At 41.4% G+C, this 16,848-nt stretch overlaps 1 protein-coding gene across 1 annotated transcript in view; it reads left to right on the top strand.

Annotated features, from left to right (window-relative positions):
• The first annotated feature begins 12,005 nt into the window (after positions 1–12,005).
• NOP58 (NOP58 ribonucleoprotein) overlaps positions 12,006–16,848 on the top strand; it is a 30,984-nt gene continuing 26,141 nt past the window's right edge. The window contains exon 1 of the mRNA XM_032354458.1: positions 12,006–12,230. Coding sequence (XP_032210349.1) covers positions 12,186–12,230 — 45 coding nt within the window. The 5' untranslated portion in view covers positions 12,006–12,185. The remainder of the gene's footprint in view (positions 12,231–16,848) is intronic.

Here is a 16,848-nt window from a genome sequence, read left to right on the forward strand (position 1 = left end):
ATGTTTTGCCACTGCATCTCACAACTAACCTTCTTTCCATGGACAGATTTTAGATGCACCGCAGCCCATGACCCAGTTACTGTGTAGATGCCGCATAGGTTTGTTGGTCTGTTTGTTCTTATAGTTGTTTCCTACTGTAAGCAGTGAGCAAAACACATAAAGCCTCTACTCTTACTGAGCTTACATTCTGGAGTATTCCTCTAACTTGTCAGCTGGTTTTATTTTAGGAAGGGCATGATTGTTTTAAATTGTGCTTGGGACTTGTTTTCATCAGGTACAGTAAAACATGGAGACACAGCAACTGTCATAAAGGAACAAGTGTTTTTATACTCACGGATCCCTAGAAGCAGGAGGCACACAGCACATCACAGAAGACCAAACAGCAACCACCATGAGGCAGACAAGAGGGGTTCGGGAGGAGGGAATGCAAAAGCTTTTCTTTTGGTTTTCTCAGGAAAGAACAGGTAAGGCAGGGTAAGCAAGCTGAGCAGTTTAGGATTGGATAGTTTGACTTCTGTGAGCTCTCGGCAATAGGTGTGGTCCCCAGATGCCCAGTACCTGGCCCTGGAGTGATTTAGGGCAGAAGGTTAGGGTCCTGAACTGCAGGAACCTGACCAAAGGAGGTGTGTACTCAAGATTCATTGGTTTGCATATCAAAGACCTTTTCCCAGGTAAGTCCTTGATGATCTCCAGGAATTTGCTAACTCTGGAAGGGGCAGTTCCTTGCTGGGTCCTTAAGGTCCCAAGACGTCAAAGCATCATAAAATATAAAACATTTTGAAAGGCGAGGAACACTGGGGGGCCCAGCTGGCTCAGTTGGTAGAACATACAACTCTTTGAACTTGGGACTGTGAACCCAAGCTCCACGTTGGGTATAGAGATTTCTTTAAAAAAAATTTTTTTTTAATCTTAAAAAGAATTTAAGGGGCACCTGGGTGGCTCAATTGTTAAGCATCTGCCTTCAGCTCAGGTCATGATCCCAGGGTCCTGGGATTGAGCCCCGCATGGGCTCCCTGCTCAGCAGGAGGCCTGCGTCTCCTCTCCCACTCCCCCTGCTTGTGTTTCCTCTCTCGCTGTGTATCTCTCTGTCAAATAAATAAATAAAATCTTTCTTAAAAAATTTAAATGTGAGGAATACTGAGCTCTCTGACTAGAAGATAATCCTATTCCCTACCTAGTTCCCTTCACTTGGATCAGTCCCATCCACTCAGCAGCACTCAAATGATACCTCCTTCAGCCACATTTTCTCATCCCCTAATATACATCATCCATATTCAAAAAGCATCAAGATTTTGCACACTTCCTTCCTCTCTATCATCTTCTTTCTCTCCTGAATTTCTCTTAAGGCAACCCCAGACATGTCATTTCATCCAAACATACTTCAGAATGCATTCCTTTAAAAAAAAAATGGCTGTTTTCTTAAATTATCATATTATTTAGAAATAAAATCACTCTTCTCTTTTAAAAGAGTAATTAGGGGGCACCTGGATGGCTCAATTGTTAAGCCGCTGCCTTCGGCTCAGGTCATGATCTCAGGGACCTGGAATCGAGTCCCGCATCGGGCTCTCTGCGCAGCAGGGAGCCTGCTTCCCTCTCTCTCTCTCTGCCTGCCTCTCCAACTACTTGTGATTTCTCTCTGTCAAATAAATAAATAAAATCTTTAAAAAAAAAAAAAAAGAGTAATTAGTATTTTGAGTTATGGTGCTTCTCTGTGGTAGCCAGAATAACCCCCACCCCCACCCCCAAAATGTCCATTTCTAGTCTCTAGAACCCGTGGACATGTTACCATGCATGGCAAAAGGGAATTTACAGATGCAACTAAGACTCTTGAGATGGTAGAGTTATCCTGAATTATTCAGATGTGCCAAATATTATACGAGTCCTTAGAATTAAAAGAAGAAGGCAAGATAGCCAGAGTCCGAAAAGGAGATGTGACAGCTGAAGCAAGGCCATGAATGTGGGAAACCTTCAGAAGCTGGAAAAGGCAAAGAAACAGATTCTCCCCTGGAGCCTCCAAGCTCTAGCTGTCCTGCTGACGCACTGATTTTAGCCCAGTGAGACTTTTTTTTTTTTTTAAACTTATTTGACAGAGAGAGACACAGCGAGAGAGGGAACACAAGCAGGGGGAGGGGGAGAGGGAGAAGCAGGCTTTCTGCTGAGCAGGGAGTCCGATGCAGGGCTTGATTCCAGGACCCTGGGATCATGACTTGAGCCGAAGGCAGTCACTTAATGCCTGAGCCACCCAGACACCCCAGGCCAATTTTTTACCTACAACTATAAGATAACAAAATCTGTGCTGTTTTAAGCCACTAACTTTGTGGTAATTTGCTACAGCAACACTAGCAGACTAATGTACTTTGTATGTGAATATGAATGTATTCTAGCTGACTTAAAAGTACACTATTACTGAAACATACATCTATCAATAACCGATAATATCTTGATTATATATGATTACTTTATAGAAATTGAGTTTTCTTTTTCTTTTAAGATTTTTATTTTTAAGTAATTGCTACACCCAACATGGGGCTTAAACTTACAACCCCAAGATCAAAGGTTACATATTCTACCAACTGAGCCACCCAGGAACTCTGAACTTTTCTTTTATTGAGCAGTTCTTTGTAATTTTGAGCTTGAGAAACAAGAGAACTTTCATACTCATGCTGAAATAATTAAGTATCTGGAGAATGCCAAACATATTTAATTATGATTAGCATCATCTCCTTTAACCAGATGAAAGTAAACTTCTTTGTGGTTCATCCATTGCTATCTAGGAAACTCCAAATAAAGTTTAGGTGTAACTGTTTTACTATTTTGAATTTGAGGTTTGAATGTAAGAACAATATTTTAAAATCTTATTTTTAATTTAATTTAAATTTTTTTCATTTTTTAAAGATTTATCAGAGAAGACAAGATATGAACATAAGTCATATAAGCATTAATATTTATAAGCCAATCAAAATAAGAGTTCTGTTAAACTTTAGATAAGTGGGGACACCTGGGTGGTTCAGTGGGTTAAGCCTCTGCCTTCTGCTCAGGTCATGTTCTAGGGGTCCTGGGATGGAGCCTTCAGACAGGCTCCCTCCTTGCTAGGGAGCCTGCTTCTCCTTCTGCCTGTTGCTCCCTGCTTGTGTGTGCTTACTCTCTCTCTTTCTCTCTCTCTCTGACAAATCAATAAATAAAATCTTTTTTAAAAACTTTAGATCAGTTATAATCTAATATATATATATTTTTGAAAATGGGCAAAAGTTTACTGCATGTTTACTCAGAAAATATTTCACACAATAGAAGAATCTTATGTAAATCTTGGGCAAGCTAGGAATTTCAGAAGAATTTTATAACTGGATTTCTCCTTGTGTCATTATGCATTGTGTTTTGTAATACTTTTAAGTCAGGCTATGGACCAAATAGGGGCATAACTTTAAGATTTATTAATATCTTGTCCATACATAAAGCTTTGCTCCAACTTGGCTTAGTTCATTTGTATATTTCCATAAGGCTTTCCTATTTCCCTTTGAAAAAGGGAGAGAGAAAAAGTCTTGCTTCTAGAATGCTTTAGATTTCTTCAGAGATCATGAATCTCCAGACAAGTCAGAAACGTCAAGTCCTTCTCTAGATTCCCATTCTATCACACATTCAGGCTCATTCATGTAGCTGTTATATAAACCAAATGAATCATTTTTTAAAAAGATTTTATTTATTTACTTGAGTGAGAGAGAGAACGTGAGCAGCGGAAGGACAGTGGGAGAGGGACAGGCAGTCTCCCTACAGAGCAGGGAGCCTGACATGGGGTTCGATCCCAAGACCCTGAGATCATGACCTGAACTGATATCAGATGCTTAACCACCCAGGTGCCCCCCAAATGAGTCATTTTAAAGTCCTCTTGTCTCTTCTCTAAATCTATATGCCTAGAGTTAACCAAACAGCAAAGTTTACAGCCATCTGTCATGTTTAGGGAGCACACAGTCCTCCACAAGATTGTTCTTACTCTGACAGTAAATGCAAATTTTTTTTTAAAGATTTTATTTATTTATTTGACAGAGATCACAAGTAGTCAGAGAGGCAGGCAGAGAGAGAGGAGGAAGCAGGCTCCCTGATAAGCAGAGAGCCCGATGTGGGGCTCGATCCCAGGACCCTGGGATCATGACCTGAGCTGAAGGCAGAAGCTTTAACCCGCTGAGCCACCCAGGCGCCCACTAAATGCAAATTTTAAGGGGTTCCCAAAATCACCTTGAGGCTTGTTAGTGTACTAGAATGACCCAAAGAATTTACTGAAAGCTGTTGTATTCATGGTTACAATTTTTTTTTAAGATTTTATTTATTTATTTGACAGACAGAGATCACAAGTAGGCAGAGAGGCAGGCAGAGAAAGAGAGAGAGAGGAAGCAGTCTTCCTGCTGAGCAGAGAGCCCGATGCCGGGCTCAATCCCAGGACTCTGAGATCATGACCTGAGCTGAATGCAGAGGCTTTAACCCACTGAGACACCCAGGCACCCCCATGGTTACAATTTTTCTAAAAGATTTTATTTATTTGAGAGAGGGACAGAGATAGTGACAGAGAGCACAAGTAGGGAGGACAGGGAAAAGCAGGCTCTTCGCCGAGCAGAGAGCCCGATGCGGGGCCAATTCCAGGACCCTGAGATCATGACCTGAGCCGAAGGCAGACATTCAACCGACTGAACCACCCAGGTGCCCCCATGGTTACAATTTTTTGCTTTTAATTTTTATCCACACCCAAAGTGGGGCTCAAACTGACAACCCTTGAGATCAAGAATTCCAATTCCACTGACTGAGTCAGCCAGGGGATCCTCCTGGTTACTATTTATTATGAGGAAATGATAAATATCAAAATCAGCCAATGAAAGAAACACAATAAGGCAAAATCTAGGAGAGCTCCAAACACAAAATTTCCAACGTCCTCTCCCATCGAGTTAGTGTGTTGTTACTGTCCCAGTGTTTGTGTTTGACAATATTCGTGGACTTCCACCAACCAGGGAAGCTCCCTTGACCTTTCAGGTCCAGAGTTTTTATTAAGGCTTCATTACATAGGCATGACTGATTGATTGATTGTCCACTGGGTTGAACTCAGTCTCCAGCTTAGTCACATGGTTGTCACATGACCAACCCCCACCCTAAACAAAGACACTTCTTTCAAACAGAGATTACCTCCCAGAAGTCAAGAGCACAGGCCAAACCTCTCTTTGAGAAAAGTCAAATTACTTCCCATAGATCTTTGAAAAGAATTTCAGTTTTTTTCTTTCATTGCATTCATTTTCTTCCCTTCGATGATAATCCTTCTGATTGTATACAAATGACAGATTTTTATGATCAATTAGTTTTTAATAGTTTTCAGAGAGAGGTGGGTAGTCACAGATACAGAAATATAAATGAGGGGCACCTGGGTGGCTCAGTGGGTTAAAGCCTCTGGCTTTGGCTCGGGTCATGATCCCAAGGTCCTGGGATCGAACCCCACGTCAGGCTATCTGCTCAGCAGGGAGCCTGCTTCCCCCTCTCTCTCTCTCTCTGCCTGCCTCTCTGCCTACTTGTAATCTGTCTGTCGAGTAAATAAATAAAATCTTTAAAAAAAAAAAAAGAAACATAAGTGAACCATTACAAAGGCTCCCTACCTTTCTCTTTCAGTGAAGGAAAATATTTTCTTCATTTATGCACAAACAGAAAACTAGTAGCCACAGTCTTCCAATTCAAGGGCTGAAAGGAAACACAGAGTATAAAATTTACCAGCTGGTTATGGCTGTTCCAGATGTCAAAGAGTTGTTTTCTATTCACAGATACATAGAAAATTTAAAGCTCGTAATGACTCACAGAATAAACAAAAATACAAACCAACAAATAACCAAAAAAAAAATTTTTTTTTTAAAAGACAGATACTCATGTATATTAACTGTATTCAATTAAAAAAAAAAAATCAGACTTTCTGACTTCTGCTACCCAACCATGACCAGACTCCCTGTGTCTGTCTGCCATCTGGCCTAGAACAAATGGTTATATCGTAAACAAACAAACAAATAAATAAATGCCAGATTCCATGTTTCTGCCACCAGCAATTGTACACAAATCAAAACCAGAACTACATCCAGATCTGGTCATAAACTAGAAAGAGAATCAAACAGAAAAAGACTTCGAGTGAAGTGCTATTACACAGGAGAGTGAACTGAGGAGCTAAGAAGATTACATCCAGGTAAAAATAGCCCACATGGTACCCTTCTCTGGCACTGCAGTCAGTTGAGATCTGATAGGTAAACTCTACCTGGCTTCCCAGTGGAATCGCTAGAACTGCTGAGGAAGTCTAAAAGAGAAAGTCATTTAGGAAAAAATTTACTTGCCAAGGAAGTTATTAAAGGGCCTAGTATTTAAAACACTTGCTCATCACAAACCAAAACGAAACAAAAGAACCTGTATTAAAAGGAAAATGCTCATTTAATTTGGTTACCAAGGTTATTTAATAAAGGGGAAAAAAATAGCAGTTTTTTCACATGAATATCTCATCTATCGAGCTTTTCCCTGTCTGCAGGTATTAACATAGGAAAAGGGAGGGATGGAGTTGTTTTTGTTTGAGAGTATAATTTACATTAAATTGCAAGATTTCATTTAACTAGGGATCTACAACTAAAATCTGGTTGTGTTCTGTTTTTTGTTTGTTTTCTTGGGGGGCAATGGCACGCGCGCGCGTGTGTGTGTGTGTGTGTATTTATTTCCTATCTGTAGGATGCGATATGCATGTTTACTCTTTTTTTTTTAAGATTTTATTTATTTATTTGACAGAGAAATCACAAGTAGACGGAGAGGCAGGCAGAGAGAGAGAGAGGGAAGCAGGCTCCCTGCTGAGTAGAAAGCCCGATGCGGGACTCGATTCCAGGACCCTGAGATCATGACCTGAGCCGAAGGCAGCAGCTTAACCCACTGAGCCACCCAGGCGCTCTGCATGTTTACTCTTTTAAAAAAATTATTCATTTATTTATTTGACAGAGATCACAAGTAGGTAAAGAGGCAGGCAGAGAGAGAGGGGGGAAGCAGGCTCCCTGCTGAGCAGAGACCCCCCCCCATGTGGGGGTTCCATCCCAGAACCCTGGGATCATGACCTGAGCCGAAGGTAGAGGCTTAACCCACTGAGCCACCAAGGCCCCCCTGCATGTTTACTCTTAGTGGAAAGAAAGCATGTCAATTTTGTTCCACATTTCTTTAGTTTCCTTTTTGATCTCTCCCTCCTCTGGTCTATTTGAATTACAGTCCTTTTCTTTTTTTAAGATTTTATTTATTTATTAGACACAGAGAGAGACAGACAGACAGAGAGAACACAAGCAGGGGGACTGGGAGAGGAAGAAGCAGGCTTCCAGCTGAGCAGAGAGCTCGAAGCGGGGCTGGATCCCAGGACACTGGCAAGGCAGTCGCTTAACGACTGAGCCACCCAGGCGCCCCTGAATTACAGTCTTAATTTAATTTAATTACATGGTAATCGTTGTCATTTACTGAGCACTTAAATAAGGTCAACAAAGATATTATCTTGCTTAATAGTCACAATAACTCTGTGAGGTAGATGTTACTCCTATTTTACACACAAGAAAAGTGCCAAGAAGTTAAATCATTTACCCAGGGACCTAAAGATCTGTTAAGTAGTAAGAGGTAAAACTGAGATTTGGACTCTGCCTTACTTTTGCTGTGTTGTAATTGTGTTGTACTAGTCTGCTTTCCCCACAAATCAGCAGCAACTTGAGGGCAGGGATTATGTATTCTGTATCTTTAACCAGAATAAAGTATAGGGTCTAGAATGCAGTAGACATATAAATGAATGAGCTATCTTTTTTTTTTTTTTTTTTTTTTTTTTGAGAGAGAGAGAGAGAGAGCATGAGCAGGGGGAGGGGCAGAGGGAAAGGGAGAAGCAGACTCTGCTCAGCCAGGACCTCAATGGGGGCTCAAAGGCAGATGCTTAGCCAAATGAGCCACCAAGGCATCCTATGAATGAGTTACTTTCAGTATTTTAGAATTTTTAAACATGTATAAGTCTTATTTTTGGAAAAGCTACATTGAGCTCATTGTGGGCAAGGAATGTTGAGACTTGAGGTACTAATGTCAAAGATTAGAGGCCAGCTAACAGTCTGTTCAGGCCCGTTATCAGGATGTCGTTCAGGGTCTGGACCTTAGCCTTATAAGTAAGAAACTCAGTTTTGACCAGAAATCCAGAGTTGATTAGTTTAGAGAGGATTGTTCATTTTGTTCAAGTTCACAAGAAAATGAGGAAAGAGGGGCACCTGCGTGGCTCAGTGGGTTGAGCCTCTGCCTTTGGCTCAGGTCATGATCTCAGGGTCCTGGGATGGAGACCCACATCAGGCTTTCCGCTCAGTGGGGTGACTGCTCCCCCACCCCCTGCCTGCTTCTCTGCCTACCTATGATCTCTGTCAAATAAATAAATAAAATCATTAAAGAAAGAAAAAAGAAAATGATGAAAGAGCATAACGGTAATTAACTGGTCAGAGAGGACACTTTTTTGGGCTGTTCAGAGTTAGGTGACACAACTTCCCAGAACACAGATCACTTCTGTGTTCCCTAGGTAGGCTACCCTCTCTGAAGGCTATCCAAACTGTTATGTCTCAATGTTCTGGAATTTTTTTTTTTTTAATTCAAGAAACTTTTTAACTAAAATAGTCGGAACTCCATTGAAACATGCTCTTACATAGGATCTATAGTACATAGGGCAAATAAGGGAATTAATATTTTCATTTAGGGGGCACCTGCGTGGCTCAGCCCATAGACCGTGTGACTCCTAATCTCAGGGTTGTGAGTTTGAGCCCCACTTTTGGTGTAGAGATTACTTAAAAATAAATTCTTTTAAAAAAAGAAAATATTTTCCTTCAAGTACTGATCTGATGGCAGGAAACCCTCAGAAAATGCCAGGCTGGAGAGATGACAATAGGCTCATGAAAGGCAATCATCCCGAATCTCGTCGCATGAGCCAAATTGAGCAGGAAAGAAGGCATGGCTGTTAGAATTGGTGGCCTGAGATTTGAGCCTGTTTCCAACCCATGTCCTAACTGCCTCTAGAAAGAGTACTCCAAGTACCCACGGTCTCTTAAAGGAGAGGACTTTGGCAAAACGAAAAATATGGCTCAGAAAAGAACAGGTGAAGAAGCACCAAGCTGCTTCCCTGCTACTTGGAGAGGAACAAGAACCCTTGAAGGTGGTGTCGTACAGAAAATGGGCCATGGTGTGGGCAGCACCTGTGTTCAGTGATGTGGCAGCTGTCACCAGAAAGCGTTACTAGCAGACAGCAGAGCAACGGAATGCAGAGCGACAGGCAGCAGCTCAACAATTCTATGACAGAAACAATCTCTACGGCCCAGCCTCTGGGGATTCCTAAAGGAAACCATGAAGGAGGTTGTGTCATCATGGGTTCTTAACTTCTTTGAAAAGGCAAGTGAGGGTAATAATTAGAGTACTTGTTGCGAGAATTACATCATATGACGAGCATTGAAAACAAATACTAATTGTTACATTGATAAACATGTTAATTCATTAATTTTAAATGGGGTCATTTATTAGTCAGGACTATCATACTGGTCATATTGGTCATACTGTTTTGAGAACATACCAGGCACACTCTTGCTTGGGTGTCTTTAAATAAACTGTTCTCTTTGCCTGAAATAATTTTCCTCCAGATATTCTGAGAGCTGGCTCCCTAAAGTCATTTATTCAAATGTCAACTCAACGAGGCATTTCCTGGTCATCCAGGAATATCTTATTCCCCTATCCTGCTTTCTTTTTCTCTGTAGCACCTAGTATTCTCTATTATACTAGATATTTATTTATTTAGTTTCCTCTCACTAGAATATAAGTTCCATGAAGTGTGGAGATTTTTCCATGTTTTGTTGACTCTTATGTCCTTAGTGCCTTTAAGAATGTTTGACAGAGAGTAAATACTCATATCTGTTGACTACATAAAAGATGTTTACTACTTTAACGACATGAAAGATCCAAGCATCTCCTTCCGTTTATTGCAAGGCACATGGGAGGTCTCAGAACAAAAGGATATCTTTTGCTAATATCAGTTGGTCCCAAGAAGTACAGGGAGCCTGTATTAGTGCCTTGAAATTTAAACCCATTATTCATTCCAGTCTTTCATTCACTCATCACTAGTCATATTTATGTATTTATGTAGGAGTCCCTAACATGAGCCAGATACTAGCTTGGTACTGGGCATCCATCAGTGAAATTTCATGGAGCTTATATTCTAGCTAGGTCAGGGTTGGGGCTAGAGGGTGGGGAGAGAACCCAAGACCCAAATGACCTTTGTCATTTCACCATGCTAAGTCATTGCTGAAGTTCTAAGTCCTTCTTCGGGGTTATCTATACTCTCCCATGTTCTCCTCATACTTCTTTGTGCTATCTCCCCTTGACCTAGTACTTTGTTTAATCAAGTATTAAATCTCTTATTTTTCTCTTGCAACAGGGAATTTTCAGACAATTACTGTATTTGGCCGAGATCCAAATCCAAATCCAGAGTCAGCTCTGAACCCGGCACTAAAGCAGCACTGAGCTGATTATATAAATGGCAACGTGCAAATACAACTTCTCCGAGAAGCCACAGTAAAGAGGGTGCTCCGTGAATAAGTGGTTTCATTTCTCTCTGAGTAAAGGTTGGAAGCTTTAGATGCAAGAAAAAGAATTTTACTTCCTGCAAACATTTATTCATTAAATGGTTAAGAATTTTTGAAGAGGGGCACCTGGATGGCTCAGTCGGTTGAGCATGCGTCTTTTGATACTTGGGGTTGTAAGTTTGAGCCCCATGTTGGGTGTAGAGATTACTTAAAAAAAAAAAAAAAAATCTGGGGCACCTGGGTGGCTCAGTGGGTTAAAGCCTCTGCCTTCGGCCCAGGTCATGATCCCAGGGTCCTGGGATCGAGCCCCACATCTGGCTCTCTGATCAGCGGGGAGTCTGCTTCCCTTCCTCTCTCTCTGCCTGCCTCTCTGCCTACTTGTGACCTCTGTCTGTCAAAAAAAAAAAAAATCTTAAAAAAAAGTAAACTAGACCAAAAAAGATGTATCTTATTAAATGATATGATACCACAAACAGACGCGGGGCTTCCACTTCACCCACCTACCCTTCTTTTCCCAGTGAAGCCACTTTGCCTCCCTGACCACGCCGAATCCTACCGGTATAATCAACTATGCTCTGGTCGGTACCCTAGATTCCCCCACCCCTTGATTTTTTTGCCCATGTTCATCTTTTCTGTTATTCAGTCCAGGATTTTCATTCCTCTAGATCCTAGGTTCCAGAGCTGCTTGAAAAAAAATCAAGTTACTTAGTATTTCAAAACTTTCAGCAGGTTGCAGCTTAATGTTTACAGACAATCCGCATATAAGGCCTGGGAAGTGAGGAAGGAAACTTCGCTCCCATTGTGGAATAATTGAGTTATTTAAGTCAGTCATTCAAACTGAAAAGTCCCAGAAAAGCCAGTTCCACTAAGACTAGGACGTAAAGCCTAAATGTCTACCCTAGGAATCACTGCAGCAAAAATGGGAGAGGCCTTCATATACATGAAAGACATCTGTGCTAAAAACCAGTTTGGCCAGAGAGAAAAGAACCGCCAGCCCTGCTCGCACGTACGGGGATAGTCATGGTGTCATCCTGAGAACCTCACTGCAGGGCAGCGCCATCCAGCGAGTAAAATTAAGGGGCTAGCATTTCCCAAATTTCAGATGCTTTGGGCAAACGCACGAAACAACTCCGCATTTCTCTCATGGTAAAATATATCACATGCAGGAATTTTTAAAAATAATAAAAAGCAAAGTTTCTCCCCTTTAGGTTTCCGTACCGCTTAAAAGCTCGCTTTGGCCCCTAAGAAATCTCGCGACATTTTCTTCCTTTCTCCTTTTTTCCTCCTCCCCCTTCCCACCCGGTCGGCGGGAACAAACCGGAAGCGACGTCCCGTTACCTGTCGGAAGTGACGTCATACCCCAGAAGCCCTAGAGAAGGAGAAGCGCGTTCCGGCGTTCTGCCCAGAGTCGAGTTCGGAACGTTTGGACAGCGTGGTCTGGTTCTTCGCGAGGAGGCGTGCGCATTTGTGCGCGGCCGGTTGCGGCCTTGCAGGCCTTTGGGGGCCGAAAGTTTGGCGTGTTTTCGTTGGTACAGAGCCGCGGCGGGCCGCGCAGCCCCCTGACCCGGCCTCACCATGTTGGTGCTATTCGAAACGTCCGTCGGCTACGCCATCTTTAAGGTAAGTTGCAGGTGGAACCGTTGGAGGGGCAAGGCTTGTGCTGGACAGGAGAGGACAAGGAAGGACGAAGGGGAGGACGACACTGCTCAGGGTCGCGTGGGAGCCGTTTTCTCTGAAAATCAGCAGAGCGCTTTGGGCCTGGGAGGCGCGTGTTTCGGTGAACACGTGGCCGCGCCGTTTTGGGCGCCTGGTTCTGTGTTACGGGTTTGGCCCGGTGAGATGGGTGGGCAGGAGGCTTACGGAATTTCACAGGTAAAGGTATGGATTTTGGGGATTATTCTGAGTGTTTTTGAGGAATGTTTGAAAGGTTTTAAGCGGAGGAATGACCTGATCTAAAGTTGGCTTTTAATGAAGTTGCTCTCCTCTGTGGAGAACAGATTACAGGAGGCAAGAAAGGAACCCAGAATATTTTTGTATTAATCGAAACAAGATGAAATTGCTTGGATCGAGGTTGGTATGGAGGGAAACAAATACCAGGAGAAATTTTGAAGGTAGAACTGGTGGGATTGGTTGATCAATGGAGAATGTGGGTTTGGGGTTGCATGGGTACCTGATGGTGGGGAAGAGAAAAAACGAAGTTTTGGAGGGGGGCTTCTCCAGGGGAAGATACTAAAAAGGTCCAGTTTGGGCTGTGAAACTTGGGGTATTACTTAGACGTGGAAATGCAATCGTCATTTTAAGTTTCAGGCCTAAGGGAGAAATCCCGGGCCGATGGTAATCAATTTGAGATATGGTTGTCTTAATAGGGAAAGTTTGAAACTTAAAGATATCAGCCCAGAACTGATTGAACCATGGGGCATTCGTGTGGTAGGATGCTATTGAGATGTTCTAAAGGAGGAGATAAACAGTACTATCCATGTGCCAGGCACTCCTCTGAGCTCTACAAATGTAGCAACGAAAAACAGAATTTTCATTTAACTCCCCTAAGGTAAAAATCCTGGATAAAATGTCTATAGTATGGTTCTTTGCATCAAAAAACTATGTATGTGGTATGAGTGCAGAAAATATGGAATCAGCATTCCAAAATGTTGATTTAGAGGAGCTTTTGATGTTATTTTTTTAAGCTTTTTTCCCCCAGACATTTGAAAATATTTTCCATTTGCACTTGTTACATTACTTACTGTTTTTAAGAGATAAACTAATAAAAGCCGAAAGCTAGCTTTGCTTATTTTTTCTCATTGGGGTTGTCTGTAATTGCAGTAGTAGAAATTTTAAGGGACTGTAAAAGGGTTTAGAGCCTGGGAGTGTGTCTGATTTTACTTTCACCCAGCTTTTTGCAGTCTCTTCTAAATTTTTTTTTTTTTTTTTTAAGATTTCATTTATTTATTTGACAGACAGAGATCACAAGCAGGCAGAGAGGCAGGCAGAGAGAGAGAGAGAGGAGGAAGCAGAGGGCCCGATGTGGGGCTGGATCCCAGGACCCCGGATCGTGACCTGAGCCGAAGGCAGAGGCTATAACCCACTGAGCCTCCCAGGCGCCCCCTTTTCTAAATTCTTAAGTAGAATTCTGCACCTGCCAAATTTTCTTAGCCAACATATTCATATCCATATTTTGAATTAGTGTGTGTGGATGACTTATCCTCTAAGTAGATGGTAAGTATACTGTCCAGCACTAAGGGAGGCACAACTGCACAGTCGGTCCACTGGTTGCTGCTGTTGGTAGGAAGGAATTGGCTTAGCAATTGTCTGGTTTTTAAACCTGGGATATAAAAGATTCAGTTGTGTCTTTTGGTGAATTACTGATTTCTTTTAATGAAGGGTATTCTCCAGAAAATAAGTCTGGAGTATTCTGTCAGTTTTTAATGGTATCCATTGGCAAGTTACTGTTCAAAATTATTGAATTGTGGTTTATGGGTTAAGTAACGTGATAGAGAAATAACTAAAGGCTTGAATACATTGGTAAAATAATTCGATTCCAAATATTTCAATTAATAGACGTTACTAATTGTTAATAATAGAGACATAGAAAATGTTCTGGAATTGGTGGTTGCATAGTTTTCTGAATATATAATGAGAAGTAAGTTGTACACGTTAGAAGAGTGACTATTATGGTGTATAAATTGTACCTTAAAAATAGATCTCTCGTACAAGGTTATTAGCTCTGTTTCCCATAATCAGAATGCTGGGGTCTAAAACTTGGTTGCATAAAATTTATGCTTTAGTGGGAATGCTTTCAGAAATTTTTAGAATTTTTTTTTTTTTTAAATTTTAGAACTTTTAACCTCAGGCCATAGGAATACATTTTATATCATGATCTAGTGTACATATGTGCACATATACAGTGATTTACAAAGAATTAATTTGCTTGTAAAAAATTACTGGATGTTAACAAGGTTATATATGAATGCAAAGACAATACTAAATGAACTGTTAATATTTTTAGGGTATTGTAAAAACTCAGCTTATGTCCATTGTATCATGAGGCATCTTTTAGTTTTACTTACCCAGACCTTTTGTGGCTATGCTGCCCAAAATGATTGCCACTGGCTATTTATTTAGCATTTTATGTACATAGCTATTTAGCACTTCAAATTTGGCTAGTAGAGCTGTGGAAATCAATTTTTAGTTTAATTCATTTAAATTTCAGTAGTCCCATTGTGTAGTACAGCCATGTGGTGTAGTATTGTGTTCATTTCCTCACACCTGGAGGAAGAGATTTTTTTAAATGTGTATACCGGAGTTTATGTATTAATAAGATTACTGAGCAGTATTTTTTCCAGCTTCATTTATTGGGTATGGTTTACATACTGTGTAACCCACTATTGTAAATGTGCAGTTTGGTACATTTTAGTAAAATCTGTACAACTGTGCAAGTTGCAATCCAGTTTTAAAATACTTCCTCTTAAAAAGTTACCTCCTGACCATTTGTAGGTCAGTCAGACCCAGCTTTAGGCAGCTACTTGCTGTATAATTTTGTCATTTTTAAAAATTTCATGTAAATAGAGTAATAGTTTTTTTGTGTCTGGCTTTTTTCACTTAGCTTGCTTTTGAAGCTAATCCATGTTGCATATATCAGTCTATTCCTTTTTGAGTAATTCGCTTTTGAAACTATTCCAGGTCGTCCTATACAACTCAAGCTTCCTAAAACAGGACTTACCCATTTTGTTTGTGGAGTAACTCTAAAAAGCATTTTAGCATTGAATGTTTAGATAAAACATAGGAAATCTCAAAGTAAGCAGTTAAGTGAAAATTAAGGACACTTTTTAAAAAAAATATTTTATTTATTTATTTGACAGACAGAGATCACAAGTAGGCAGAGAAGCAGGCAGAGAGAGAGGAGGAAGCAAGCTCCCTGCTGAGCAGAGAGCCCGATGCGGGACTCGATCCCAGGACCCTGGGATCATGACCTGAGCCGAAGGCAGAGGCTTTAACCCACTGAGCCACCCAGGCGCCCCTTAAGGACACTTTTGATATAGTGTGCTCTTTCCTCTATAAATTTCATGCGTGTCTGGGATGGAGGAAGATACTCTAAGAACATCTGGCATGCTGTGGATGCATTTGTGTTTGTGTTCTACTCTTTTTTTGAAAAATTTCAAGGAGGCAAGTGGTAGATGATAAAGAACCTCCACGTACACCATCACTCAGTTTCAGCAGACCCATTTTGTGGGCCATCTCTCCCCTTCGCCTCCCCACATTGTTTGAAGCAAATTGCTGCACATTTAGTTTTATCTATAAATAAGTATGTGTCAGGAGTTCACTGTGAAGGTGCGCACACAGGTGTCTTTCTACAGTGTCACCCCCCCCATGTTAGCTTTATTCAGTTTCAAAGCAAAGTTAGTATGATTATAATGCAGGGCTCCAAACATGATGACATTTCACTACCTGCATAACTTGGCTTACACATCACAGCAAAGCTCAACAAACACAACAAACAAGACAGAACAAGGGGAATTGGAGGTAGGAAGTTAATGCAGTCTTTGACTGCACAGTTGAAATCAGGCCTAGGTCTGGTCCAGGTCACCTCATAGCACTAGTTGCTTATGTTCAGGCAGTGGAGGACCTTTTTTCTTTTTAAGATTTTTATTTATTTATTTGAAAGAGAAAGAGAAGTGCACGCTGGTGAGCCAGGGGAGTGGCAGAGAAGCTGACTCTCCACTGAGCAGAGAGCCCAATGTGGGACCCGATCCCAGGACTCCAGGATCATGACCTGAGCTGAGGGCAGACGCCCAACCACCCAGGCACCTCAGACAATCTATATTTTGTTCAGAGGTCACTTGTGCAGTGCGTTCCATGGCAGCTACCTCTCTGATGTGGTCAGATGTGAGAGGATTAAAAAGGTCTTGATGAGTTTGCTGTGCAGATCTTTCATTTCAAAAGGGATTTATTCAGTCTTGATTAGCAAACCTCTGTTTCTGCTGGTTATAGTTTCTGAGTGGGTCTCAGCCGGTGCTGGTTCGGCAGTATTTGGTCTTAGCTGCAATGCCCTTGGTTGCTTGTGCCACTGCTTGGCAGAAGTTACTGCTTGACAGGAGTGACTCCATTTTGCTCTCTCTAGTATGGACAAGATAAAGACTAGTATTAAAACTAGCAAACGGTAGCTGCTGTACTTAAGATTTTAGTGTCAATAACTACACATTTCTGCTTGGAAATGGAGATAATTCCATCTTAATCCAAAATG

Source organism: Mustela erminea, chromosome 8 (genome assembly GCF_009829155.1).
Source record: "Mustela erminea isolate mMusErm1 chromosome 8, mMusErm1.Pri, whole genome shotgun sequence".
NCBI classification, from domain to species: Eukaryota; Metazoa; Chordata; class Mammalia; order Carnivora; family Mustelidae; genus Mustela; species Mustela erminea.